The sequence below is a fragment of the Ruditapes philippinarum genome, unplaced genomic scaffold, assembly GCF_026571515.1.
Source record: "Ruditapes philippinarum isolate M1 unplaced genomic scaffold, ASM2657151v2 ctg2680_1_1_1_1, whole genome shotgun sequence".
NCBI lineage: Eukaryota > Metazoa > Mollusca > Bivalvia > Venerida > Veneridae > Ruditapes > Ruditapes philippinarum.
In genome coordinates this window covers 376,203-404,111 of record NW_026855094.1, presented here as the reverse complement: position 1 = coordinate 404,111, position 27,909 = coordinate 376,203, and the positions used below count along the sequence as shown (strand labels likewise).

The window sequence follows — 27,909 nt, the reverse complement described above, 5'->3', positions numbered from 1 at the left end:
TGTTTACATCATGGTTGTTAGATTATATAGGCCAAAAACGTAATTAAAATAAAAGTTTTCCCGAAAATATGCTGTGTCACCACGTTGAAGGTTGATAAACATCCGTATCATATAACGAATCTTAAAGAGTACTGCAGACCGTGAAACAATAAAATAGGTGTTCTAAATTTTGACAAAAGTTATATTTTTTAAGCTGCACGCCTCCAGATGAGCAAACATATTTCGATTAAATCAAACCTGAGAAAATCGTACAAACATTTTATAAAAAGTATAAAGATTCCAAATTCTAGTATTGATTTACATTTTATGTGCGATTAATGACCGATTTTTCAGTATTTATATCTATATTTCTACTGCGTTACTTACGCAGTAAGGGCTATTTTTGCACATTTTGACCTCTTAATGGTAATTTACGTGGGTTGTAAGTGCCATTGATAATGTGTAACTTGCATTCTTTTGGTAACTTCACAATATTATACTGTTAAATACATTTTCAAATTTTCATGAAAATTAGCATGAATCTGGAGGCGTGATGCTTTAAGCGGTTAGTTGAAATATTTAATCAAAGTATTTTGTAATTTCATTATGACTTTGATATCATGTTGATTACCGTACATCACATTAAATTCAAAACATTTTGATGAGAACTGGGGCAAGGGGAATCGGAGGGAAGGAAGTAAGATCTTATTTATCATTAAGAAAGTACAAGAATAGTACGTCAATGTATAAATAAAAAATAAATGCATGTTAATGTAGACATATCATTTTAGGTGCAGCACATGAGAGTGTCCATAACAGTTGTTAATATATAAATAAAAGTGTTCTTGGTCATGTCGTTTTTTTCTTTGTTTTGTTTTTCTTGTGTTTTTATATTTTTTTTTTGTTCAAATAGAAAATAATCAAGCACCTTCATACAGTACCGATCGGAATCATCGGCTTTTATTATGACCGACTAAAAGGCTCGAGAAGTTGCTGTCGCCCTTTCACAAAATCTGATTTCATTCCATAAAGGGGCGCCGCGCTTCGGCGCGGACGCCAACAAAACATAAAAAGTAAAGATGCAGTCCATAACAAATATACTAGAAAAATAATTGAAAGATTTGGAAATAATTTAAAATTGCCCATTAACGTAAATTTACATGCAAATCCGAAATATTTGCAAGAGGTATTTATATGTACTTGCGGTTTATAAAACATAATAATACCGTAACGTTTCAATTAATAATAAACTTCAATAGCAAGTGCCCGTTTTTAATGATTGACAATATTGACCTGGAAAAAATAAATTTTCAATGACTTTCAGTCGGTTATTAATTGATATCTTGTTTCAAGTTTGTAGTGTAGTAAGCACATACTATCGTATTCGATCCATGGAGTTCGAGGTCATAATACACTTAAAGTACAAAAGCCTATGAGAAAAACAATTGGCTTTAAATCTAAAACCTCAAATGCTCATAATCTATTTATTTGACTTTGTGTACCCTAATATTATCCTTCAGAAAAATAGATTTTAAAAATAATGTAACCAAGCTGAAACTTGACCCGTCTTAGCTAATGCAGTTCTATATTATAAACCTGTCTCCTATCGACTTCCTCCTGGTAAAAAGAAATAGTTTTAAAACGAAATTAGGGTTTAACATTACATTATAGGACAAATACATCATTACATTTTTGAGTTATGCTCTGATTATTATTTGTCGGTATAAAAGAGCTAGCCTCCACGGTATCAGGGTATTGCTGACATTACATGAAACCCTCGTCTGGTTGATATCAAGGTAAGTTTGTTTGTTTGTTTGTTTGTGTTGTATTTTAAGTTATTTTTTCAATTTGTTGTCAGTGCCATTTGATTAAAACGTTTTTACGTTCTTCAAATTTCTCACTGTTTCTGTTTTATTACTGGGAAAGTGCATTAGAAAACACTTTGAATATTTTATGCTGTACCTGGAGTGGGGAATATTGAAGGACATGATAAGTATATTTTTCAGATGCATGTATTAAATGCTCTTTATGTCGGTGCTAGTTGGCATGGACGTTAGGTTCCAGTGCAATCTATAAACATGCTTAATTAAATTAAGCCTTGATCATTTACAATTTTGTTGTTTTGGACGTTTCTCTAAGAGTATAATTTTCTCTTTTTGAAAAATGTGCTGCTCCAGAAATATACCTCAACTTAAATACAATCAGATACAAGAATACAAAAAAGTTGAATATTTATATATATTATCTATGTCTAAGTTTACTATCTTGTTTGAACAATATTGATGAATTAAGTTGATGTGTTGCATCAGTTATGGAGGTCAACAACAGTTACACTAGTAAAAGATAAATTTTACTTATTTCATTAGATTCTTACTTCAGAAATGGACCAAAAACATCCATTTGAAATTAAAATAATTACAGCCAAGAAAAGCACGTCTCAACATATTGAGATAAATTGAAATCGGTATTTGTCAGATTTGATTAAACAGAAATAGTTTAGGTTCAGAAAATCAGTCATATTTTCAACTGTCAAATATCGTATTCATCTGAACGTTGCAGGCATAAAAAATGTAGTTTTTTTATAATTCAGTTTGATGGACTGTGTATCATCAGATGTCAACACAAATACATAAGATGTAAGAAAATAAATAAAATGTTTCAGTTTTCGTTTCCGTCACTAACAAGTCCTAGAGTAGAAAGCAAATGTATATATTGACTTAGTTCCTCAAGAAATAAATGAGATAAATACTTAAAACTAATATTGTATACATGCAATTCATCAAAAATTATTTATTTAAAAAAATCGCTTTACAATTTCGACAATGCTGTACAGGACAGTACATTTGTTTTTGTTTTTTTTGTTTCTTCCAAGTGCCACATCGTCGGGAACGCTTTTGTCATGTGTACTTTTATATCCCGTCAACGATTTGTAATATCTTTAAGGTTATATCTTTTGTTTGACAAACCAGATTCTTGAGTTGTTGTTTGTTTGTTGTTTTTTTGTCATATTAAATGTTTCTGTAAGATACTATTGAGACTGCCGACAAATGTTTATGACAGTGCTGTTTTCAGAAAGCTTTAATGACAACCGTAACGTCGCAACTAAAAACTTCCCAATAATTCACTGTTCAAATGACGAAAAATTCTAGCATGACATTTTCGGATTTTACACCAAGATCCGGCAAATGTTGGTCAAAATTCGTTTTTGTGATCAGACATTCTGATGTAGTAAAAATATCAATGAGCTTGCCATGGTTATTTTAGGCTACATAAACCGTTCTGGGTGTCATTTAATCGATCATATTTTGGGATGAAAAAAATGACACGTCAAAATTTTCGCAGATATAGATTTAATAGAGAAAACACGAAATTTGTTAGAATTTTAAACATATCCGGTTCATCATTGATTATCCATCATATACACATTTTATGAAATTTGACAGTTAACAAAGTGATTTACCATTAATTAGTAGTTACAGTATTTATCTTATATTTTGATTTACAGAAAAGTGTAATAATGATACCATCGCTGAATAAAGGCCATTAAAATTGTATGTCTGATTTTGATGATTTAATTGTATTTTAATGTACTTTTATTCCTAAACATGTTTTTTCCTTGAATCCAAACTTGCTTTGCTCGCCTTTAATGAAGTAGGACGTAGAATGCCTAAAATATTTATTGTTTGCATAAAAAAAAACATTACAAATGAAATTTTATGTCATTCAATGTACGCAATCCTGTATTATGTGTTGATGTTTTTAAAATATGCGTATTTTAAATGCTGTGGATAAAACCAATTTATACTGTATGAACTGAACCTTAATGGTCTTCTAAAACGTAAAAAAATATAATTCTTAATTTCGAGAACAATATATTATGAGACGTTTAGAAGTATATAACACTTTTTAATCATTGCTTAGTAATTATTAGTTGAACTGAAGTAATGTGTGTTATTTATGAATCCGAGCTATATAAAACCTCAGTAGCACACATTTTGCAAGTCTTAAGGTTAAAAGCTTGCAATTTTTTACGTATTTTATAGTAAACAGAAGGGAGACAACATTTTAAAATGATAAAAACGAATAAATATGCTTTGTTATAATTATAAAAGTTTCGGCTGTGCAAACATGCTACAACAAGTCAAAAGCACAAGAACAAAGTGCATTCGATGATAGAATACAGTAGCAACAAAAACAATTGAAAATGAAAATGTAACGTAAAACAAACATAACAAAATTTAAAGGAAATGGCAATTAAACAGTTATTATATACCGGTTATGTTATATAAACAAAACATGTTTAGGCGATTATTTATTTAGAATATGATTCGAACAGATACGTTATTTGGACATTGGAACAAAGAAGTACTCCAACATGGGCAATCATGAATCCAAAACGGAATGGCGTCCATCTGCATCAAAAAACCCGGTAAGATTTATACAAATATATCCACTGAAATATGTTATTTATGAAGGTATGGGTTAAATACGGGTTTGCTTATTAAATATGGTATCATTAAAATAAAAGCAAAAAAAACTATTTACTGTTATTTAACATTTTATAATACTTTTTTCAAACAATTGCTTATAGATGTAATGAATTCGCATTAACCATTCCTATTGAATATTTTATAAAGTTTCTTTAACATTTTTTTTTAAATAAAAGGACGCATCACTTAATTCAAGTGCGGCATGTATGCATTTTGTAATTTATTTATTATACAGTATTATTTGCATACACGCAAGACTTGCATTACAAATAAAAGCAGAAAGGAAGTGTCTTACCTGTATCTTCAAATTTTGCATTATAAAAACTCAAATTATTTTCTTTAATACAAACATTATGTTTCAGAGTGTGATCCAATTTTGATCAATTACGCAATTATTTTTCAAAACAAAGCCGTATTACATCACGTGTCAATGTAATCTAATTTCTAAGAGGCAATTGACGATTGTTTTTTTTTTTTTTTTTTTAGAATGATTGAACTTTTTTAAAATATGTTAAACGAACTCGACAAGTCAAAGTTGCATTCAATGAACGCAAAGGCTTCCCATTTATTGTTATACATTTTCTCATAAAGCCGTCCTTTTTTTCGCATCATGATACTGAGGAAATGAACGACATAATGGCATGTTTCATACTTAACGCTAGTTATACAAGTTTTCTCAAATTTTTTGAAGATGTTTAAAGAGGTTAAAATCAAATTAACAATATAAGCCATGAGGTCGGTTTGATTGAAACTATTATTATGAGACAATACAAGCAGTATCTTAATCATTACTCACGCCTCCAGTTCGGTCCTCAGAGTATTCAATCTTAAAGTACAGAAATGAATCAGTCCATCTGACCTGTCATACAGATAACAAGTTGACTTTTGTACTTCCTCCAATTATTCTGTATATTTTATAAAAGCATATCTTTGTCACGCACTGACTCTACATCAATATGGATGATTCTTTTTTTTTCATTTATTGCAGAGAAAAATATATGACGAAAGTACGCACAAGTTAAATGACTGGGGGTCATTAGAGCGGTTTATATATATAGGGTCTGAATCTTCATACAATGCGCATGACAAACATCCAAATCGTAAGAATGCTGAGTGTATAGACAGGTTTGTATTTAGAATTTTAAAGAAATATTTGTCATATATTAAGAAGCTTTTAATCATCTCTGGAATGAAAAACAAGTCAACAGCGCAGGCACGAGTATCGGACCTGGGAAGAAAAAATGTGACCAGATTGATAATAAAACCTGTGCTCATCTTGACTTAGGGTCGGTCTCATTTGGAAGCTTAAAACAAACGTGAATTAGTGATAGAAGTTTTTTTTAATTGTCTGACCAATTGTTTTCACAACGGCCCGGGAAATGAATCGCTTGCTCGTAGGCTCGAATCTGGAGTTTCCGGCCTTCTCTTAACTTATAGTATATTTTTAAAGGGGGTCATTATTTACATTTTATTTTTGGTTTTTGACACTTTTAAGATAAACACAGGTTTTATTATCAATCTGGTCACAGGTCCGATACACGTGCCTGTGGTCAACAGTACTACACCGACTTGTTGGACTGAATGTGTATAGTTTATATTGTACTGGTAAAATAGAGGCTATGACACAGTACTTAATATATCTTATTTTTTAATGATATGCAAAACAAATGAAATTCATTAGAACATTAATGGATGCAACAGGAATTACGAGTATAAATACAAAATCGTATGGAACATAGATATATCAAGTAAGATATGTGAAAAAGTATACATAATCATGGCAAAATCTATGAAAGACTGGTCGAGAATATAAATAACAACCTTTCCCAAAAACATTACTTTCTTTAACCAAATCTGAATTTTGCTACCTGTAAGCAACACTTCAGGTCTGAATAAGATCTTGTTTCCGTTTGGTCGAGAACGGGTGAATATAGCGAATTGAAAATTGTTTCAAAATTTAAAAGATCAGTCTCGGATGAAGAAGAACTTGCAAATTGACCTATGCTTTATTTAGCCTACTCAACACACAACTTTTGCACAATCGATGATTCGCTTTAAATCAGGTGTGCGATTTCAGGTGTTACTGTTGTATGCTACATATTTCTGATTTATATTGTTTAAATCAAATATTTCACCAAGAACTCCGCTGAGACGGGGCAAAATAAGATATGAGACAAAGTTATGACCAAAATTGTGTCGGTTAGAAAGACAGCAGTGTTTCTGTAAATGGCATTGATTAAATGTATGAAGAAAAACACACCCTTTTTTCTCGGTAACAAGTTAACATACATGGCCTAGATATTAAAGATAATTGTTCAATATTTTGACTTAATTTCATAATTTGATTTTTAAAGACGAAATAAAGTAAATAAAGTTGCAAATCGCTGATTGTAGAGAAAATCAAACTTGCTCGCCAAACATAAACACAGTGAAATTCTTTTAAAGTTTTTTTCTCTGGAAATTAATTATTTCGCAGAAAATATGCTGAAAATGGATCGTAACTTTCTAAATAATGATTTTTATTGCATTATGATAACAAGAAATCTGCATGTAAATTATAAAGAATCATGGACTTCCTTCAAAAATGATTATCACCTAAAAATTGCTTTAAAAGAATGATGCAAATATTAATGAGCTAATTGCAAAGAATATGACATGTGTTTTGATACAACGTATTAACATGCCAATAGTTTCACCTAAAATGCTTTCAAAGGGAAATTATTATTAATAATAAGCTAATCACAGTAAGCATAACCTGTGTTTTGATATAACGTACTTACTTGCCAAATATAAACACAATCACTGAATCTTTCAAAGATGTTATGTGAATACCAATAACCAATTCACAATAAACGGGCACAAAATACCATATAGACATAACATTATAAAGTACAGTGATTCCCATCATTTCACTAAGTAAACAAAAAATTAATGTCGCGAAAAATTGATTCCACACAAATGCAGACTAGCCGATTTTTCTTTGATATTGTTTATTAAGTACTGATACTTCAACTCCGAGTCGCAATTTGAGCTATATTTTATAAGTTTATCTATCAACGTACTGAATACCACTAACGGAACACTTTAAAAGCACAAAATGGTGTGACCTATTGTCTGTTAAAATCCTCAGCCCCCATTTGTTGTATAACCTTACCTCCTATAGGTCGTCCTGCAGTATCTTGTACTGTTTTTGGGTCTGCAATTGCTGTACCATTCATTGCTCTTATGCAGTCAGCCAATACCGTTTTATAGCTTGCAAACTATAATATTTGTGATAGAAAGGAATAATGATATATTGGAGTTCTCTATCATTCAATTGTTAAATAAAAACACATAATATATATTATATACGAAATATATGAACACCTGTAGCCCTAATACAAAGTATATCATTCTTTAAGTAAAACTTTGCTGTCAAATACGCGGATATTGATACACTAAATTCAATATATCAGTTTACGATTATTTTATATGCAAACGAAGACTGACATAATTGTGTTTCTTTAAAATAAGGAATGTAAACAAACGGGGAAAAAGTTCAGATAATGTACCTTTTTCCACCATTAGTTGTTAACAAAATTACAAATTATTGTTTCAAAACATTTTAATCTGTTGAAAATGCGTTTACTTTTAATTCAAACGCTTATAATTTCAGACTTATTAGTGATGGAAAAGGGGTAGAGGTGGTGCAACATTTATCGGATATTAGTCGATATGGCGGAACATTGCGACAAAATAATTTGATATTTGCGCTTGCCATATGTGCAAGATCCAACAATGAAGAAACAAAGAATGAAGCATATAAAGAACTAAGCGCGATATGCCGAATCCCAACACATTTCTTTTTGTTTGTTAATTATTGCAAACAGGAGAGTTTGCAGTCAGGATCAACAGGCTGGGGAAGGGCACATCGTAGAGCTATGATCAAGTGGTACGAAGAAAAAGCAAAACATCCAGTCGGCTTGGCTCGACTTTTGACTAAATACAAGTCCCGTAGAATGCAAACAACTAATAAGATAGGAGAGACCTGGTCGCATTCTAAAATTATGCAGAAAGCACATCCAAAGTTCGAAGATGATTTCATGAAAGTAGTTCAACAATACCTTCTATATGGCTTTAAAGGGGCACAACGCCTTGCATCAAGTAGAAAAATGACTACTGAAAGTATTTCAAAATTCCTGACTTACATAGAAGGTACAGAGAAAGCCAAAGGATGCACTGATAAGGAAGCGCTCGTGGCACTTATAAAGGAATATGACCTTGAGCGAGAACATATTCCAACACAGATGGTGAAATGTCCCATGGTTAGTAAAGCGATAATGTCAAACATGAAAGCGGAAGCGAAGGTACGCAATATCAGTTTGATGTCTTCTAAAGGCCTTTGTAACGAGGGATCGGAATGTGAAAAAGAAATCATAGCGATACTTAGTAACGAGAAAGCTTTACACGATGAAAGAGTTCATCCAATTAGAATTCTGATTGCTCTATTGTCGTACAAAAAAGGCGAAAACAAGAAAACTAGATGGAAAAAGGGTAAGGTCAATACTCTAAAATGGAATGTTAACCAAAACATCTGCCAGGCGCTCAATGCAGCCTTTTATCAATCATTCATCACCGTTCAGTCGAGCGAAAAACGTTTCTTGATAGCGATTTCCTGTAGCGAAGATATGGATAAGCCATGCAATGGTTGCCCTGTCATTAACTGTAAACAGGCCGCAGCGGCGATGATGATGCTCACTACTCGCACTGAAAAACACTGCAAAGTTGTTGGATTCTCTGATGGCCTGACAAAAATAATTATTGATAAGAACGACTTACTCGAGGACGTCACCGAGAAAATAAGTACGTTAAAGGGCAGTGAGACTGATGTATCTATTCCACTACGCTGGGCTCTGGAAAAGAAAAAGAAATTTGATGTTTTTATAGTATATTCAGACAACATAAAAACAGAGGGGAATCAGGCGATTGAGGCTCTAGCGGAATATCAAAAAGAAGTGCCTGATGCAAAATTGATCGTAGTTGCGATGTTAGCCTCTGACAACATTATTGCAGATAAGGGCAATCCTTTCATTCTTAACATTGTTGGTTTCAACAAAAAAGCTGCAGTGCTCATACAAGAATTCGCCACCTCAGAAATTTGACTTAACGACGAGTAAAATAGAAAATGTTCGTAGGAATCTATTTCGAAATTAAGTACGCACTCAAAAATGTGTATCTCAATATAATGACTAGGCAGAAGCCACGCTGAGCTTAAAAATACATTTATGAAGTAAAGTTAAATCTATTTAATTAACGTGACATCTACGTTTAAATTATTATACGTCTGGCTCAACAAAACGTAATGTCAAAAGACAAATTACTTTGTACACTGCAAACCGAACTACAAGAAATGTACATACAAAATTTAGTTGTTTTGACTGTTAGGGAAACAGATGGACTTTTAGGGAAGCTTCAAACAGACATTTAGGCAGAATTTAAATTGTACAATACAATTTCCTTAAACTTGGCATGTTGATACAATATAATTATAACAGAAATATTTTAAACGAAACAAAAATGGGGAGTCACTGATCACATTTTTGAGTTATATGCCCTTGAACAGAAAAATTTACCTATAACATGGGTCATTTCAAGGGCAGATAAATGCATAAATGGACGTGAAAAAATAGGCCATTTTTGTGTAAATGACTCAAACCGAAGAAAACTACAATATTGGAACAGCATGCCGCCAAATTTGCTAAAACTCTAGTGCACCGTTTTAATGTGCCTATATGAAAACACTAAAACACTTTTTTAACTTCTTTTCACTGCATAATTAATTAAAACTGCTTTATAACTTAAAAATATCTGCTTTATTAAAGTATATGTACATATTTTACGTTTTTGGTAGGCAGAAATGTTTCCAATATAATCCGGTTTTATGTTCTGTCTTCTCAAATATCATATAGACGGACTACTGTATGGGATGTTACATTTAACTGGGTGCTTGATAAAAAAATTTTAAATATTTTTCCAATTATGTTTTTTTTATATTTACATGTATTATGTTAGATTCAAGAAAACGAGACGACACAAACTGTCGGCCGAGCTTTGTTACCACCTTGAACATTTACTGGATATTTCGAAATGTACTAACCTTTAACATTTACTAGTTATTTCGGTCTAAACTTGTCTTGAACATTTACTAGTTATTTCGGTTTCTTCAAGCCTTGAACATTTACTAGTTATTTAAGTATGTTCTAGCCTTGAACATTTACTAGTTATTTCAGTCTGTACTAGCCTTGAACATTTACTAGTTAATCCGGTTTGTACTAGCCTTTAATATTTACTAGTTATTTTAGTATGTTCTAGCCTTTAACATTAACTAGGTATTTCGTTGTGTACAAGCCTTGGACATTTTCTTGATATTTTAGTATGTTCTAGCCTTGAACATTTACTAGATATATCGGTATGTACTAACCTTGAACATTTACTAGTTATTTTAGTATGTTCTAGCCTTGGACATTTACTACTAAGTTCGGTATGTACTAGCCTTGAACATTTACTAGTTATTTTAGAATGTTCTAGCCTTGACCATTTTCTAGTTATTTCGGTATGTACTAACCTTGAATATTTACTACATATTTCGGTCTGTACTTCCTTTGAACATTTACTTGTTATTTTGGTAAGTTCTAGCCTTTAATATAGACTAGATATTTCGGTTTGTTCTGGCCTTTATCATTTACTAGTTATTTTGGTCTGTACTAGCCTTTAACCTTTTCTAGTTATTTTGGTCTGTACTAGCCTTGAACATTTACTAGTTATTTTGGTATGTACTAGCCTTGAACATTTACTAGTAATTTCAGTCTGTACTAGCCTTGAACTTTTACTAGTTTTTTAGGACTGTACTAGCCTTGAACATTTACAAGTAATTTCGGTCTCTACTAGCCTTGAACATTTATTTTTTTTTTTTTGATCTGTACTTACTTTGAACATTTACTTGTTATTTTGGTATGTTCTAGCCTTTAATATTGACTAGATATTTTGGTTTGTTCTGGCCTTTATCATTTACTAGTTATTTTGGTCTGTACCAGCCTTTAACCTTTTCTAGTTATTTTGGTCTGTACTAGCCTTGAACATTTACTAGTCATTTTGGTATGTACTAGCCTTGAACATTTACTAGTAATTTCAGTCTGTACACTAGCCTTGAACTTTTACTAGTTTTTTAGGTCTGTACTAGCCTTGAACATTTACAAGTAATTTCGGTCTCTACTAGCCTTGAACATTTAATTTTTTTTTTATCTGTACTTACTTTGAACATTTATTATTTATTTCGGTCTGTACTAGCCTTGCATATTTACTAGTTATTTTGGTCTGTACTAGACTTTAACATTAACTAGTTATTTAGTCTGTAATAGCCTTGAACATTTACAAGTTATTTTGGTCTGTCATAGCCTTGAACATTAACTAGTTATTTTGGTCTGTACTAGCTTTGAACATTAACTATATATATGGTCTGTACTAGCCTTGAACATTAACTAGTTATTTTGGTCTGTACTAGCCTTAGGATTTACTAGTTATTTTGGTCTGTACTAGCTTTGAACATAAACTATATATATGGTCTGTACTAGCCTTGAACATTAACTAGTTATTTTGGTATGTACTAGCCTTGAACATGTATTAGTAAGTTTGGTCTGTACTAGCCTTGAACATTTACTATTTATTTCTGTCTGTTCTAGCCTTTAAAATTTACTAGTTATTTTGGTATTTCTTGCTTTGAACATTAACTAGTTATTCCGATCTGTATAAGCCTAGAACATTTACTAGTGATTTCGTTCTGTACTAGCCTTGATATTTTTACTAGTTATTTTGGTATGTAATAGCCTTGAACATTTACTAGTTATTTTGGTCTGTCCTAGCCTTGAACAATAACTAGTTGTTTTGGTCTGTACTAGCATTGAACATTAACTAGTTTATATGGTATGAACTAATCTTGAACATTTGCTAGTTATTTTGCTCTGTCCTAGCCTTGTACATTTACTAGTGTCACGGTTCAGAACTATTCACTAATTGCGGGAGAAAAGCGGCGGGATAGTTCAGTCGGTAGAGCCGCGGAACGGTATTCCGAGGGTCCCGGGTTCGAGTCCCGGTCAGACTGCACATTTTCTCACCCTGAGACATTTGGCACCCAACGGAGGGGGCCGTGACTGATATAGCTCAGAGTTTAATTTACATTGCTCTGTAACTTTGCGGAATTTCGAGGACGAATTTCAATAAAGCAGGGGAGTATGTCACGGTTCAGAACCTTTCACTAATTACGGGGCAAAATGTGTAAGCGGCCGGATAGCCGATTCGGTAGAGCCGCGGAACGGTATTCCGAGGGTCCCGGCTTCGAGTCCCGGTCAGGCTGCACATTTTCTCACCCTTTGTCACTAGTTATTTTGGTCTTTACTAGCCTTGAACATTTACTAGTAATTTTGGTCTGTACTAGCCTTGAACATTCATGTACTAGCCTTGAACATTTACTAGATATTTTGGCCTATACTAGCCTTGAACATTTACTAGTAATTTTGGTCTGTACTAGCCTTGAACATTCATGTAATTGCCTTGATCATTTACTAGTTATTCCGGTATGTACTACCCGTGAACAGGTACTACTTATTACGGTATGTATCAGCCTTCTTTATGTATTATGGTAATTTATAAATATGATAGTAATAATATCAATAAATGTAAATATAATGAAAACAAATATTGTATTGTCAAGTTTCATAAGCATAATCTATTTTTGGAAAACCTTTATCATCTCAAAATTCGTACCATTTGCATACTTTCATAAAATTGTATTTTTGTTGTGTAACCTTTGTTGTTTTTGCTTTTGTCTGTTTCTCTTTTTGTTGTTGTTGTATCTTTTGCGGATGGGAGTAATCCTTTTTTGTGTGATTCTTATTCTCGTCATTTACTATAATTATCTTGATCATTCATCTTTTGATAAAAATGATTTAATGTTTGTCTTTGAATCTTCACTATTTTAGTTTAAACATGTCTAATTGTGTCTAGTTAACGTAATACTGCTGTTTTTTTGTTTGTATTGATATGATAACCAGTGTAATATATTTAGCATCAATAAATAGAGTTATATCTAAACAGTCTGTTTCTTATTTGTCAAACGACATTTTTACGTGTCTACTGTTTATCAGTTTGAGGGAGTAAATCTTAGTCAGTTACGAATTTTATTACTTACGAAAATCATTTAAATAATATTATATAATTGTTTGTCAATAAACTTTAATAACAGTGTAAGTTTCTAACTGCTACTTAAAAGCCTTCATGTTAAACCAATCAATGTGTGGTGCAGTCGATTTCCTCTGCATGCATTTCAGTTGTTTCGTTTTTTCAATCCTCATTTGCAAAGGTGTTCTTAAAGTTATTCATAATTCCATTTTGAAAGAAATCTGCACATTTAGGCATCTACCAATTATCTTATTCAGTGAGATAATAACATCTTAAAGGTGAAAATTGGGAATTTGGCAAATAGTAGTTAAATGCTATGTTATAAGATTACGTCCTCTTCAATAAATATGTGAGGGGAACCATGCCATAAAATATGGTATACATACTTTGTTCTGTGTTGATGTCGGTCCATGGATAATTGTTATATAAGTTGTTTCGTATGTCAAACGCGCGCATTGTATATGATTCTGGGAATTTCAAAAGAAATATCAGTTGTAGTTCACTTTGAGTTAATCTGGGAATTTCAAAAAGAAATAGCAGTTGTTGATCACTTTTAGTTAATCATCATCTAAAACAGCAAGTATTGATTGCCTCCTGTTATCAAACATGCAGTAATTTTTGGGGGACTTGCTTTTTCTATAAAGTACAATTGCTATATCAAGATTTGCTTAGCCACTGTTATCACAATAACTCACGTGACGATGACAATAATATATCGGCCTATTTTAACGGTTTGTTATTTTTTAAACATTCCTTTATCTTTTTATGTATATATATTTTTTTGTAAATTCAACATAATAATTAAGCGAAAGTAACATATTAGATATACAGTAATACATTTAATGTCAGATTTAAAAGAAAATAATCGGTTTCGTGGCAGACGTATTTTTATATTTGGAAATAATATTCCAGATGGCTACAGCAAAACTACTATCTGAAAATGAAAGAATAGAATTAAAGGTAAGGTATATGTTCACAGTTTTCAAATCGAATATAAATTTATGACCTATATATACACTTTTTGTTTCCCGAATTTAGGAGACTGCATTTAGATTTACCCTTGTCCGTCATTTTACAGGAATGTTGATAGGCATTAAAGGTGTGCACCTGGGGTTTCGGCTATGGATTAATTCAGTATTTGTAGATTAATTACCATTAACTTTTTTAATAGTCCCAATTTTCAATTCGTGTCGTGCGTAGTTCAAACGAATTTGACTTAGAGTCATGGAACTTTATAGGAATGTTGATCCGCATATGCAGTTGTGCACTTTCGTGTTGCTTCTCTAGGATTTATTTAATATTTTTAGACTTTGACCGTAAAACCCGTTCCAAAATGTTGCGTTGTGTGTACCCTGACGAGTTCTTGAGCTGGAATCAATCAATTTTACAGAAATGTTGATCATTGTGTTGATCAACATGTCAAGCTGTGCACCTGGGGATTTTTAGGCGATTTTTCGGCCGAAGGCCGAAGGCCGGCTAATTTCACATTGACTTCCGCTAAAAAATAAAGTAAAGAAATGATTGTAGGCATAATTTCCATTGGTCATTTCAACACTAACAGCCTGTGCGTTTGATACTTTAGAAGAACTTTCGTTATAGAAAGAGGTCTGTTCGATTGCGTGATGGCAAGAAGTGTTGGAAAAAGATTTAGGTCAGAATAAATATAAAAGGACAATAATGATATTTTCTAGATGGTTCTAACAGCTTTTCTATAAATATATGAAATAAAATATGACACATCGCCTTTTTGATACTTTTACGTTCGATTGGGTTTCTCTTATAAGATGTTCTAGTCATTATATTCTCTTCTCAAACCAGGCATAAGACGATTGAAACGAACTTTCGACTAATTAACAGTTGCAAAATTCTCCGTGGAATTAGTGTACAGTAATTACTAAATATTTGTTTTATTATAAATTCTTATTCAAATCAAATTCTGTTTGATTAAAATCACAGATATTTAAACAATATTTAGCTCCATGATTAAAATCAAATAATGTAAGTAATATTGTTTAAATCTAAGATGACAATCAAGGGGGTAAACATTGCAGGTAAAAATGAACTGAAATAAAACTATAGAGGCAAATAAAACGTTCTGTTTGCGGTTAGGATGGTAAGTAGTAACTTCTCCTATGCAACTTAATAAGTTTGACTTCGGCCGAGTATCTTTTTAAAGATACTTCCTGATTCAGTTGGTACAGAGTTATTGCTCTTGACTTTGTATAAATTTGCACTTTTCAACTTATTCGTACATAGCTCCAAAAGTATTTGACCTGTAGTCGTGAAATGTAACAAAAATGTTGGTCAGCATGTGCAGCTATACACCTGGGTTTTGTTTGTTGATATATTCAGTATTTGTAGAGATTTTTCTTTTGACTTAGTAAAAGAATTTTTTTCAACTGTCGCGTGTAGCTAAAAATATTTAACCTAGAGTGTGTAGATTTGCAAAACTGTGCACTGTGGGGGCACTCGTGTCCTCTGGACACATTTCTAGTTAAAATTTTAAAAAGTTTTCTTTTGCAAATTGAATATCAGAGAACACGGTGTTTGTTGTTGTTGTTGTTGTTGTTGTTGTTATTGTTGTTAATTACCTGTGACTTGCACTGTTGAATTCCTACAAAAAAAATGATCTTAGATTTAATGAAATTTTCAATATATTTATTCACCTGATATTGTCTACCTGTTAGGTCTCTGTAAATTAGGTAAAACTTTTTTTTAAGCTCAATCCACCATTATCAGTGTCTTTATTTTGAAAATAATTAAGAAAAAGTAATAATAAATATTTCAGGAAATGAACCAAAGTGTCAGACTTGCACTTCCTAATGCAGAAAGGTATTTATGTTGTTCAAACCTTTTTTTCATATGTTTACATACTCATCACATCTGCAGCTGTTTTGATTAATGCAAGCGAAATTCTAATATGCAAAAGATTAAAAACTTAGTACATTTGTATAAACATTACTAACAAGATTCTTATATATCATAGTAGATGTGTATGGACACTGTTAAAGTTTAATACTACGAACAAAATTCATATTATGATAGTATACTAAAGTATAGTCACCCATCAAGTTTCACATAAAAACAGGTCAGACAAAACTTGTATTGCATATGTTTCAATATTACAATGTATTGAATATTATTCCATGATTTGATTTAATAGGCAAGATGATGACAGGAAAATATACGAGTGTGTCTTTGAAAATGGTGCAACAAACATTGATTATTTGACAAACGTTATTAACATTGGAAATTCAGATGTAAACTATATGTGAGTACATGCCAACAAGTAAACGGAAATTTAAGACATAAGGGATAACTTAATATAGTCTGTAGATACATTTGTATGCGTTGACATTAGTATTAACATTAATTTTTGTTATTTAACTTTCTCCAAAACACAACATTTAAAACTAAAGCAACATTTATTTCTTTTGCTCATTTCATAAATGAACTTAGTAAAGAAGAAACCTTATTACTGTCTTGACTGTGCCATTGTTGACGAGGACTGATCAAAATCGTAAATTACTGATGTAATATAAATTGTTATATTTTAAAGAGCTGAACATGGAAGAACGGCTTTGCATGAAGCAGTAAGGAAAGGTGAGGTTGAAACTGTCAACCTTCTAATGTCAGCTGGTGCGAGTTTGGAATTCAAGTAAGTTTTATTCTTGCCATGAACATTTTAGTGCACATGCATTCTTTTATGGGGGGGGGGGGGGGAACATACGCCGCATTTCATAGAATGGCACTATCGTGAAACATTGAAGGTTTAATAATATTAACCGCCTTATGAGATGATTAAGGGTCCTTTTTGCGTTCTTTAGGGATTTCGTTTTTCTCAAGTATCCTACTGTTTCTCAATGTGATTCACTTCAGATAAGTTGATTTTTTATTTGTTTAGCTTACAGGAGTCTTAATTAATTAAGCTTATAACATTACACAAGAATACAAGAATAACTTCTTTATTCATGGTTATAATTTCTTTACAAATGATGAATGTTTAAAAATATTTCAGGTAGTATGTTTTCATGGGCAAGACGTGATATTTACAGGATGGAAACAATAATTTAAAATGACTATAATAATTAGATCGAGATATGCTTTTTGAGATAAGCCAAACAAGAACTCGTTTATATATATTTTGTAAGATGAATTTTACTCTTAGACTATATATTTAAATTTGGAAAAATTATATTTTCAATACCATGACTGTCAAAATGTATACATAAAACCTTATATAATTCTAATTCTAAAATCAATGTACTTTCAGAGATGTAGATGGGAATACTGCTTTACATTATGCTTGTTTGCAAACAACATGGCATAATTATAAAGACATTTTCAAAATTTTATTTCCCCCAAAAAAGGTACGATATATTACTTCTTGCATACTGACACTGGATACATGATATAAAAGATAATTGTTACCTTTTAAATATCAAAAGTATATTGTGGTTAATTGCATATCATGTACTTTTTAACAATAGTTTTGACAAAATGCAAATCATTACTTTGACACTGTCTTCTTTTAGAACATTGAGAGCATTAGAATAAGTCAAACCAGAGAGAGGTCCAAAATTCAAAAGTGCCGCTATCATACAAGAACATTTGAACAAACATGGTTTGACGCAGCAACATCTACAAATGAAAATGGGGATAACATACTTGACCTTTTATTAAAAGAGGACCGTCTCATCGAAAGTAAAAGGTATTTGAATACTGATTTTCTAAAACGTTGTTATACACAGCATAATACTTGTAGCATTTGAAAATTCTCTAGTTTCTCTTATTTTAGAAAACTTTCTTTCTTAGTAATTAGTTTAAAACAACTGCCATACACGTGTTCCATTTTTATTGGTACGTCTGTATTTCAAACAGTACATCCAATGTTGTCCGACCCTCTGTAAGGCTAAAACGAGGACCGTATTATTTTTTTATCTAAAGTCAAAGTTAGTCTTCACATTAGACGCTTCTAGTAACACCTCTAAGAAACAAAGTATTAATCTCTTTATAAATATTGCTCTCCAGTGGAAACAATACTTTAAAAAAGTATCTTAAAATATGTCTTGTCTGTTTGTGTGATTTCGAATGTTAATTTTTATTTTGCATTGAGATGAAATGATTTATCACATAGTTTTAGCTCATTACTTTCAAACCAAGTTTAATATTTTCATTCAAATTTTGTTTTTGTTCCACCCAGAGTCATCTCTCTTTGTACAATCATATTGCTCAGGAAAATATAAGTGATTCAATTAACACGAAAGATTCCGTACAAAATGTCCAGTATCTAATCTTTGGATTCCACAAACGTCTGGACTAAAGGCATCAAATCAGCCTTCTATGCTAGATTTAAGTAAAAGCAATAGTGACCTTTGCATTAAGTTAACATTTATAAAGAATTAAGATCCCTTTGCAGAATATTTTCAAATCAACCAGGTTAGTTGATGCACCAAGCTTATAACAAAGACCTTAAATTTCAAAATTTTCAGGGAAATTGTTCAGTACCTGGTCAAAGAAACAGAGATGTTTTACCTCTTAAAACTTCTTAGAAACACACCACGTATACAGAACTCAACATCTGAAGTTGGAAGACCCTTTGAAAGCAATGACAACAATTCAATTAATACACCTTTAAGACGGCTTTTACAGCTTTATCCAGGTACGTGTTTTGCAAGGGTCTTTGTTTCTCCTCCTTGTTGCTCGTCATATGAGAGTCGAATCGCATTTTTTTTTATTCAAATGCTTTTCTTTAGCGTACAAAAAAAATCACTTACATTATGATAATTCACAGTGAATCTGTACAGTCAACATGATAGCTAAAATCAGACAAAACAACTCAATAAAAATCTTGACAGAAATTAACATTGTCGTTACTAAAGTCAATTATAAAGTATCTTAATGTAAATGGGTATTTGAATTCTTCGAGAATTTCTAAAGAAGGAAAGTGCATGTTATAACCCTAACAAAATAAGGACAACTCTTACATATTAAGAAAGTAAAAGACAAGTAATAACTTATTATAACACATTTCAAAGTGATTGAAAATAATTTGTTTTACTTTAAACGGGTCTGGATGTTTGATTTCTATAAAGATCCAAGCTTCAACAATCATTATGATAATATATAATCAAAACATGTGCTTTCAGAAGTTATCTCTGAATTATTGGATAGATGCATAGTAAAATGTACAGGAAAAGTTAATTACCACTTTGAGCTCCTGGATGACACTTACCTTCTACATACATGGCCACCTCAACAGGAGTACTACTGCAAATGGTTATATCAATCCAAATGGGAACATATTGATGCTGAAGGTACGCACTTAATAACAGCTTGTTATTGACATCATATTAGCTTCTGAAGATGTTCAGGTATGAAAACATCAATTTTAGAAAACTGACAGTAGTTGCATTTACAAAAATTAAAATGACGAAAATGATATATGCCCCCGGGCATACCGGATACCGAGATTTTTCCGGACCACTGTTGTGACACGTGACCGTGTTAAATGAATTATCTTCTCCTATCTATATTGGTCACTGCGTTAGTAACGTAGTAGATTATGCGAATTAAAAACAAGATATATTAACGTTTTTGTCAATAATATTTTAATAAAGATGGACTTACACATTAAACCTTTTCTATTTAAGTATTTACCGGTCACTTGAAATTTTATGTCATGATGATTTTATGATTTAACACTGTAGGTCAGTGGCTTTAATGATTAAATTAAACATTATTCACATTTTATCTTGTCATGGGTGTTTTCCGGATATTTATCTTATACATTTAAAGTAAACGTGAAATAGTGTTATAGTACTATAATTTACATAATTACAGAAATTGAGAGCCGTGAGGCTTACACAAAACATTTGTCGCAAATAAGAAATAACCACCCTGTTATGTTAATGGTAAGAACAATACTCTCTATTACAGTTATGTTAAAAACTATATTCCAAAAATATTTAAACATTTAACTTAAAGTTTAATAATTTTGCTTAAACAAAGTACCAATATGTATATTTCAAATATAATGGCAGTCAAAGAAAACGATAAGAAAAATCAAAAAGTCATATTTGTTCCTGGAATGATGGATGTGAAGCATAAGTGACTGCCAAACAACTGTTAGCAATATTGTAAACCTTCTTCTATGTATAAGAAATGAAATTGCCTGAGGTGTTCTTCACATCTATAACTAATGGAATAAGAACATTTAAATGTTGTTTATTTCCATTGGCTTAAATATTACACTGACTTACACCTTTCGTAAAGATCGTCTTAATTTAGTACTTAATTCTTTATTAGTTGAACACTTGGAAGAATCAAAAAAACTGAGAAGCATGATGTATGCAAAAAAAATATTGTTTTTAACTTCTTTAATTTGTTTCTTAACTTTCACATTTTCTGTATTTTGTAGTCTTAATCACCTCGGGTGTAATTTCGAAATTCCTTTTAATATAGGTCGCTTGCTTAGGGCATACGCATATTTTACTTAAGTCATATGCCGCTTGTCGTTGGCACGAACGAACCACTTTCAAAGTTTCGATGATCCCCGGCGATTAATCACATCTGCGGATGTTTACAATTCAAAGTTTCATCAATGATATATTTTACTGGTGAATGCTTCCTTTACCGGTGTACAGAAGAGTGGATGGTAGTTACCACTTACCACTTGTCTCCATGAACAGAGCAAATTAAACCATATTAGCAAGATTTTTAATTTTGCTGTTTTAATGTTCTTTAAGATATCCAATTTCTTCTACTTCAGTGCCAGCAGTACATAAGTCATGTTAAGAAAATGAGTATTTCAAAATATTTGTTTCACGTTTTTATCTTTATCGATGACCACAGTAAATTTCTTTTTATTAAATGTTACATGAAGTTCCAGGTATAACGCTCATGATTAACAATGTTTCAGAGAATCACATATCTTGATTTCAGCTGAAATATAAAAGAGATACCTCTAAAGATCCCGGTAAAAAGGAAGTTTACAGACAACTTGTCGATCACCCACTTGTTAAAGCTCTGATTAGACATAAATGGCATCATATAGGCAAAAAGCTTCACGTCATGAGCTTGAGTCTATACCTGGTATTTCTATGTACTCTGACAACGTTCGTAATTGCTATCGACACGCTATACGAGCGATTTCAGTAAGTTCACAGAAAAACATTATTGTCTTTATTTCTATGGAATATGCTTATTATTTTAAAGAGAATTGAGAAATAAATATCAAATTATTACTAGGCGATTTAAGACCTTTAAGGGTATTATTGATTCAAGTACTGTTATCACCTTAAGTGTTTAATGAAACATGTAAAATGAAGTCCATTTCGGCTGTTTTGCTCTTAGTTTACTCATGGGAATCATAGTTTTTTATTTATTTATTTTGTTGTTGTTGTTGTTATTATTATAATTATTTGTTCTGTTTTTGATGTTGTTGTTGCTTTTTTTCCTTTTTCCATGTAAGATATACTTCAAATGTGATTTATCATAACAATTGGTATTCCCTAAATCTAAAGCTTATCTTATTTTTTCAGGGATTCGGGAACTAAATCCACAGCTTCAAACAAAACAGGCAATTACTCAAAGGATTGCAACAGCACGACCCTTTGTAACAATAAGAGTGAGTCATATAATGTGACAACAACACCAACCGCTAATGATCGTGTCACATGTGAAACGTATGGCAATTATCCAATGATTACTGTCTTGCAAATAGTGGTCATATTCCAGGCAATAATCTTGTTATTAAAAGAGGTATTGAAGTTTATAAATAAATCATAAGCTTACCGCTTGTCAGTTAATGTTACCACATTTTCAAGCAGTATAATATGCAAATAAGTTTTATTGACAAATTTGTTATCTTTCTTCCTTAAAAGTGGTCAGTAAAAATAGGTTTTAAACAATTGGACCAGTACATGCGAAATCAAAGTTTCCTGTCTTTTGTTTTTCTTTATTTCACGACTTTGAGATGAGAGGTACAGAATGATAGACCGTGATTGCTCGATAAAACATTGAGCAATTCTCTATTTTTTCATCATTTTCAAATCATTTTAATCTTTAATACGCATGTGTTATTAATCATGAAACATGCTGATCACCGATACTAGAGTGATGTTTAAAAGCTAATGTAAAACGTCCATAAAATACAGGTAAGTTGTGTATCACTATGTAAAAGTCATTTAATTTTTTTTAACTTTTGAAGAACAACGAATTTGTTTAGCGACCCATAAGAAACACTTTACCCCTTTTAAAATTACTGATCTAAAACTGAAAAAGAGCCTTAATAATTGACTTTTCCCTATTTTTATTCCACAGATTCATCATATTGTGATGACCTTCGGGTTGGAGTATTTTAAACATTTCAAAAACTATATTAAGTGGACAGCTTATACAACAGCATTATTTTTCCTGATCGACTTATCGGAGTGTCCTAATACAGGCTATAGAGAGGTGAGCAAACTACATATTATTTAAACTTTACTAAATTCGTCAAGTGGACTTTCCCTGCTTTAAATTTGGATAATATCAATCATACTGTGAGGAATTTCAATTTAAAAATTGAGATCCGAAATTAATCCAACCTTCTAACCGTTATATTATCATCGGTTTTATTTTTTCATCATTCAAAAAAAGTTTGCGCATATGTTTGAGTGCGTGTGTGCATATGTGCCCGCGTGTATTCGTATTATATCACGATCGGCACTTTTATCATGTCTCGTCTTTTTTTTCTTATGCATAATAATGTATCTATTTTTTAGACATGGCAATGGACTCTAGGCACAGTGGCTATTTTCCTGTCATGGGTCGATCTGTTAGCTTATTTAGAGAAATTTGACTGGCTTGGGATTTATGTGTCTATGCTTAAAAGAATCACAATAACGTTTTTACGTAACATTTTCCCAATCGTTGCTATTTTACTAGTAGCTTTCGCTTTAGCGTTCCTGTGTGCGCGCAAAAAGCAGGTATGTTTGTTTTTGTTTGTTTGTTTGTTTATTTCGTTATTATAATGATATGAATTTCTAATTTTCTAGTAAAGAAGTTACGAATAACTTATCGTTGTGATTCGTAAGCTTACTTGATATATATAACAAAAAGAAAGGAAAGTAACATCTTTATAATATTTATTTACACATTCACCTGATTTCGATATCCTTCTTGTCCGTCAGATTATTGATAACAATGTTAAGGATGGAAGAGTTTAAGCGTGAGAGATGTTCTACATTTTTTCCCTCTTAAATAGACTTGAATCGAGTCTTTATTTTTTATATACTTTTCTTAAACGGAAGATGAAACTTTTTGTTTTGATGTATTTCTCTATTGGTGAATCTGCCTCTTTAAAGTTTACCTTTACACATGTTTTAAACAGAGATATTCCGGGACTCAACAAATGTTTTTGTAGTGTTTTCTATTGTTACAGGATGAATTTAAAAATATCCTAGTGTCATTGCTGTCAACATCGGCAATGATGGCTGAAGGTTTCGGATATGAGGATCTCAGTGAAGAGCACATTGTTTATTTAGCTTTTATCAGTCATTTGGTTTCCAGCATCTTTTTGATTATTATGACTATTATAACAATGAATTTAATGGTAATTATTGGATTTGTTTGGTTAAATATGTCTTGTTCAGAATATGTACATGTAGACAGTTGACTCAATGATTCAGTATGGAGTTGGACAGCGAAACTGCGAACTGCGAAAATCCATAGAAGTCTTCTTACGATTTAATTCCAAACAATGCCTTATTCTCAACAATGATTTTGTTGAATCGATCATGCAAATGTAAACGAGATCAATATCGAGCCAAAATATTCTTCTTTATATTCATAAACATACTCTTCATTATACTTATAATAGGCATTCATTTGCGTACCGTATAAATATGTAAGATTCGTGTTATGGATGTAAAACCATGCATAGAATTTTCATTTGATATTTTCTTGTTGAATATAAGCAAGTCGTTTTTTTATAATTAACAGTATGCTAGACATGTGAATCATAACATGTAAATTATATTGTACCTGTTTTTAAAGTCTTATTTATTTTGTTAAGCATATACAATCAGATATGTCCAAATACTTCAACAAACGTTTATCATATGATAAGAGCTATGTTTCTGAAATTAAAAAGTACTTGACCATCAATGACTCTAAATGATAGGTTGGCGTAGCTGTAAGTGATGTCAAAGAAGTTTACATGCGGGCGATCGAATCACAATTCACATTGCAGGTTTGTGTTCATCAGATAAGTAATGATTGCTCATATTAGAAAATAAATACTTAGTACACGTTCAAAACCAAGTTCGTACAAACTCAATATTTTTTCATATATTTGAAAATTACTTAGGTAAACTATCAGCTTATTTTAGAAAATCACACCATTGCAATTCAACATACTGTATAATGAATTGTCTTTTTATATCAGACGTATTGAAGTATAGACGTTAACTTCCTAGCTAAAACTCAAAACATTCACAAAAACCTATCAGTTTAAAATTTGCTGTTGATATCAACTATTTACAGATTGAAGACATTTTAGAATTGGAACGTATCTGCCAGACTATTCTTACCATTTTGATAAGATTTAGATGTACAAAGAAGATTGGTATATGGCTGAAGGTCAAATTCATCCAGCAGCCTAACAGAGAAGTATTAACTGGCCGATTAAAATCCGAAGAAATACCAAAACATGTACACATTTCACAATACATGCAGAATCATAATTTAAATAGTAAAACAACGTAATCAATTAAAGAGAACTTTTGAAAGGCCCATTAGGCTACTGACTAACTATCATTTTCATTTCTAATAAAAATAAAAACGGTATCTTGTTAATTACCGTTTCCCAAAATTAACATTTGGACATGTAAATTAACTACTTTTTGCTTCTCTTGTCCTTTGGCAATTGGTATAATTATAGTTATTTACATTGTGCCACCTTTACGGTTCATAGCCATGATCAGAGCTATCTTCTGCAATTGTTTAATATCTTACATGCTCTGAATCCATTACTTTAAAGTTTTATTACAAATGTAAGACCTTTTTCAACAATTAAAGATTTATTGATTCTGATGCATACTGTTTCTTTAATCTGTCATAATTTTGTTTCATATACGCTAGATTCGTGATAAAGACCAGAGTGAAAATTTAGGACAGAAGCTGGATGAATTGATATCATTGAAAGAAGATATGTGTAATCTCATGCGACTGATGAAAGAAGAACACGAGCGTCTCCGAGAAATAGCAGTTAGATAGATATATCCAAACATATTAAAATAGATGACTTTAGTGGATTTGCTTAACCTAGAAAGAGCAGTGAACTGATGATTATATATGCTAGTTTGGCTGCTGAGTGTTTTGATTATGACAAATTTACCATATAAGAAAGAGTATGAAGATGTATATAATAATCATGTACATATCAAATGTTTGTATAAATGTTGCAAACTATAAAATAATACTTCGAAATCGCCTCAAAAGTAAAACGGTAGTATCACAGTTTATTTAACTGTTCATGATTGAAGTGGCGAATTATATGCTGACAACAAGGTCAATAAGGATCGAAAAGCAGAATTTTTGCAGATGAAGAGTTTCGAGTAAACTTTGCTTTTTCATATTTAAATTTGTATTCTTTAAATCAGGTTTTGATTGAATGTTATCATTTTAAAGCTGAATGGTATTTTGCTGCGCTACACATTATATCCATTTTTGTATATTATGATAAGCAACTAAACATAAAACATATTTTTAAAACACAATTATTTTTTAATAGTTTCAAATAAAGTAAATAATTTCAATTTATAACAGAAATTTATTTAATTGTTCTGAAAACTTTTGGAATGTGTTTCTGTATCCAATAAGCAAGTCTGTACATATTTTCTAGGACTGCCTTTTACTATTTATGAAACAATATTTTAAAATCATACCTGCTATTACACAGTTTTGTTTCCTGCATTCAATAAAACATGTGACATAAGTATTCGGTTGATAAGGGAGTAAACGTAAAGATTACTGTCCACTAAAATATGACAAAATAGTTTGCGTAACAACAACCATATAACACATTCAATAATCAAGTCTGCACCTTTGATCGTTCTTATTTTATGTATCAACGGACTACTAATAGTTTTTATAATTCAATAACTTTGACCAATATGTCTAAATGTTACGCATTCAAGGACAAATGTATGTTGTATGAGTATTTAAGAATAAAGATCAACAAGAAAAGACGTATCCCTGAACGCAACATATTTATGAATTGTGTATATTATATTTTAGTTAAAAACTTTATGTTTTAAAGTGAATTGGTCAATAATGGAAGACTTGTAATTATACCATAATTAATATTAAGTAGATTGTATTCCGTAGTATTGCAAGGATCAGGTGGTCTAATAATTCTTCTGCTTACTTTATTCTTTAATTGAGTATTTGCCTGTGTAAACTTCTTATTACTACTAAATGATTTGAAAGTGGGGGGGGGGGTATTGTTTACATTTTTTTAATATCAGTGATAAAGCTTTTACCGTTCCATTTAACGTTCAAGGTTGAATTACCTTCTAGTGGTAGACTTTATCCACATTTTTGTATGTCTGTTTATAATTGTTATCTACTGTTAACTTCAATTTCTAAAGATATTGGATAATTTGTCTGATTGTGAGTTACCGGCATGTTAACAACATTTCTGTGTATTTATTACGTTTATGTGTATTATGTTTTTGAATTTTGCGTTCTACGTCATCGATTTCTCGTGGGCGTTTCTCTTGTTTATAAACATTGGGTTTTGACAGCTAACAGATGATGTTTTCAGAGTATGTCATATCTTAAGTAATTGATTTTAGTCTTATATAATATTGTGTATATCCAGTTAAATTGAACTTTGCATGATTAAAATTTGAATATGTTTGTATGTAATTCTGCAAAATTCTGCTGAATTCTGCCACTATAATTATTTATGAAATCACACTTTCTGCCAAATGCTGGCAGAATTCTTGTTGTATAAATAGAGATGTTTTTGAATGAGAATGTAAGTTGGTTCTGAGATTTCAGAGATGAATTAGTTGATTTTTGGGGTGGAAAATCAGAATAAGATAATGCAAGTTTAGAACATTGATTAAAGAATATTAGAGCATAAATAGAATAAGGTAATTTAACAGAGATATCTGTTGAGAATAAAAGAAATTGTGAAAATTAGATTTATAGTTTATAAATGAATATTAATATA

The 27,909-nt window shown here is 31.3% G+C and overlaps 2 protein-coding genes across 2 annotated transcripts; both read left to right on the top strand.

The window, feature by feature from the left end:
- The first annotated feature begins 1,610 nt into the window (after positions 1 to 1,610).
- LOC132742099 (transient receptor potential cation channel subfamily A member 1 homolog) lies at positions 1,611 to 27,102 on the top strand. Its single transcript, XM_060730418.1, has 18 exons — positions 1,611 to 1,775; positions 14,595 to 14,642; positions 16,471 to 16,514; positions 16,846 to 16,953; positions 17,242 to 17,340; positions 17,956 to 18,052; positions 18,218 to 18,393; positions 19,175 to 19,344; positions 19,832 to 19,999; positions 20,526 to 20,596; positions 21,627 to 21,838; positions 22,226 to 22,445; positions 23,007 to 23,141; positions 23,450 to 23,653; positions 24,109 to 24,279; positions 24,850 to 24,918; positions 25,212 to 25,379; positions 25,809 to 27,102. The coding sequence occupies exons 2-18, from the start codon at positions 14,595 to 14,597 to the stop codon at positions 25,941 to 25,943; spliced, it is 2,295 nt and encodes a 764-aa protein (XP_060586401.1). The 5' UTR covers positions 1,611 to 1,775; the 3' UTR covers positions 25,944 to 27,102.
- On the top strand, positions 4,355 to 9,610 carry LOC132742088 (RNA-binding protein RO60-like). Its single transcript, XM_060730379.1, has 3 exons — positions 4,355 to 4,408; positions 5,458 to 5,594; positions 8,125 to 9,610. Exons 1-3 carry the CDS (start codon positions 4,355 to 4,357, stop codon positions 9,608 to 9,610), a joined length of 1,677 nt encoding a protein of 558 aa, XP_060586362.1.
- Positions 27,103 to 27,909: the final 807 nt, after the last annotated feature.

What these genes read in the sequence shown, in the direction of transcription:
- LOC132742088 (XM_060730379.1), top strand. Translation starts at nt 4,355, where the DNA reads ATGGGCAATCATGAATCCAAAACGGAATGGCGTCCATCTGCATCAAAA. An exon ending in CATCTGCATCAAAAAACCCG is followed by an intron (nt 4,409 to 5,457) that starts GTAAGATTTATA and finishes CATTTATTGCAG; the next exon opens with AGAAAAATATATGACGAAAG. An exon ending in AATGCTGAGTGTATAGACAG is followed by an intron (nt 5,595 to 8,124) that starts GTTTGTATTTAG and finishes TTATAATTTCAG; the next exon opens with ACTTATTAGTGATGGAAAAG.
- LOC132742099 (XM_060730418.1), top strand. Translation starts at nt 14,595, where the DNA reads ATGGCTACAGCAAAACTACTATCTGAAAATGAAAGAATAGAATTAAAG. An exon ending in ACGCTATACGAGCGATTTCA is followed by an intron (nt 21,839 to 22,225) that starts GTAAGTTCACAG and finishes TTATTTTTTCAG; the next exon opens with GGATTCGGGAACTAAATCCA. An exon ending in CCGAAGAAATACCAAAACAT is followed by an intron (nt 25,380 to 25,808) that starts GTACACATTTCA and finishes CATATACGCTAG; the next exon opens with ATTCGTGATAAAGACCAGAG.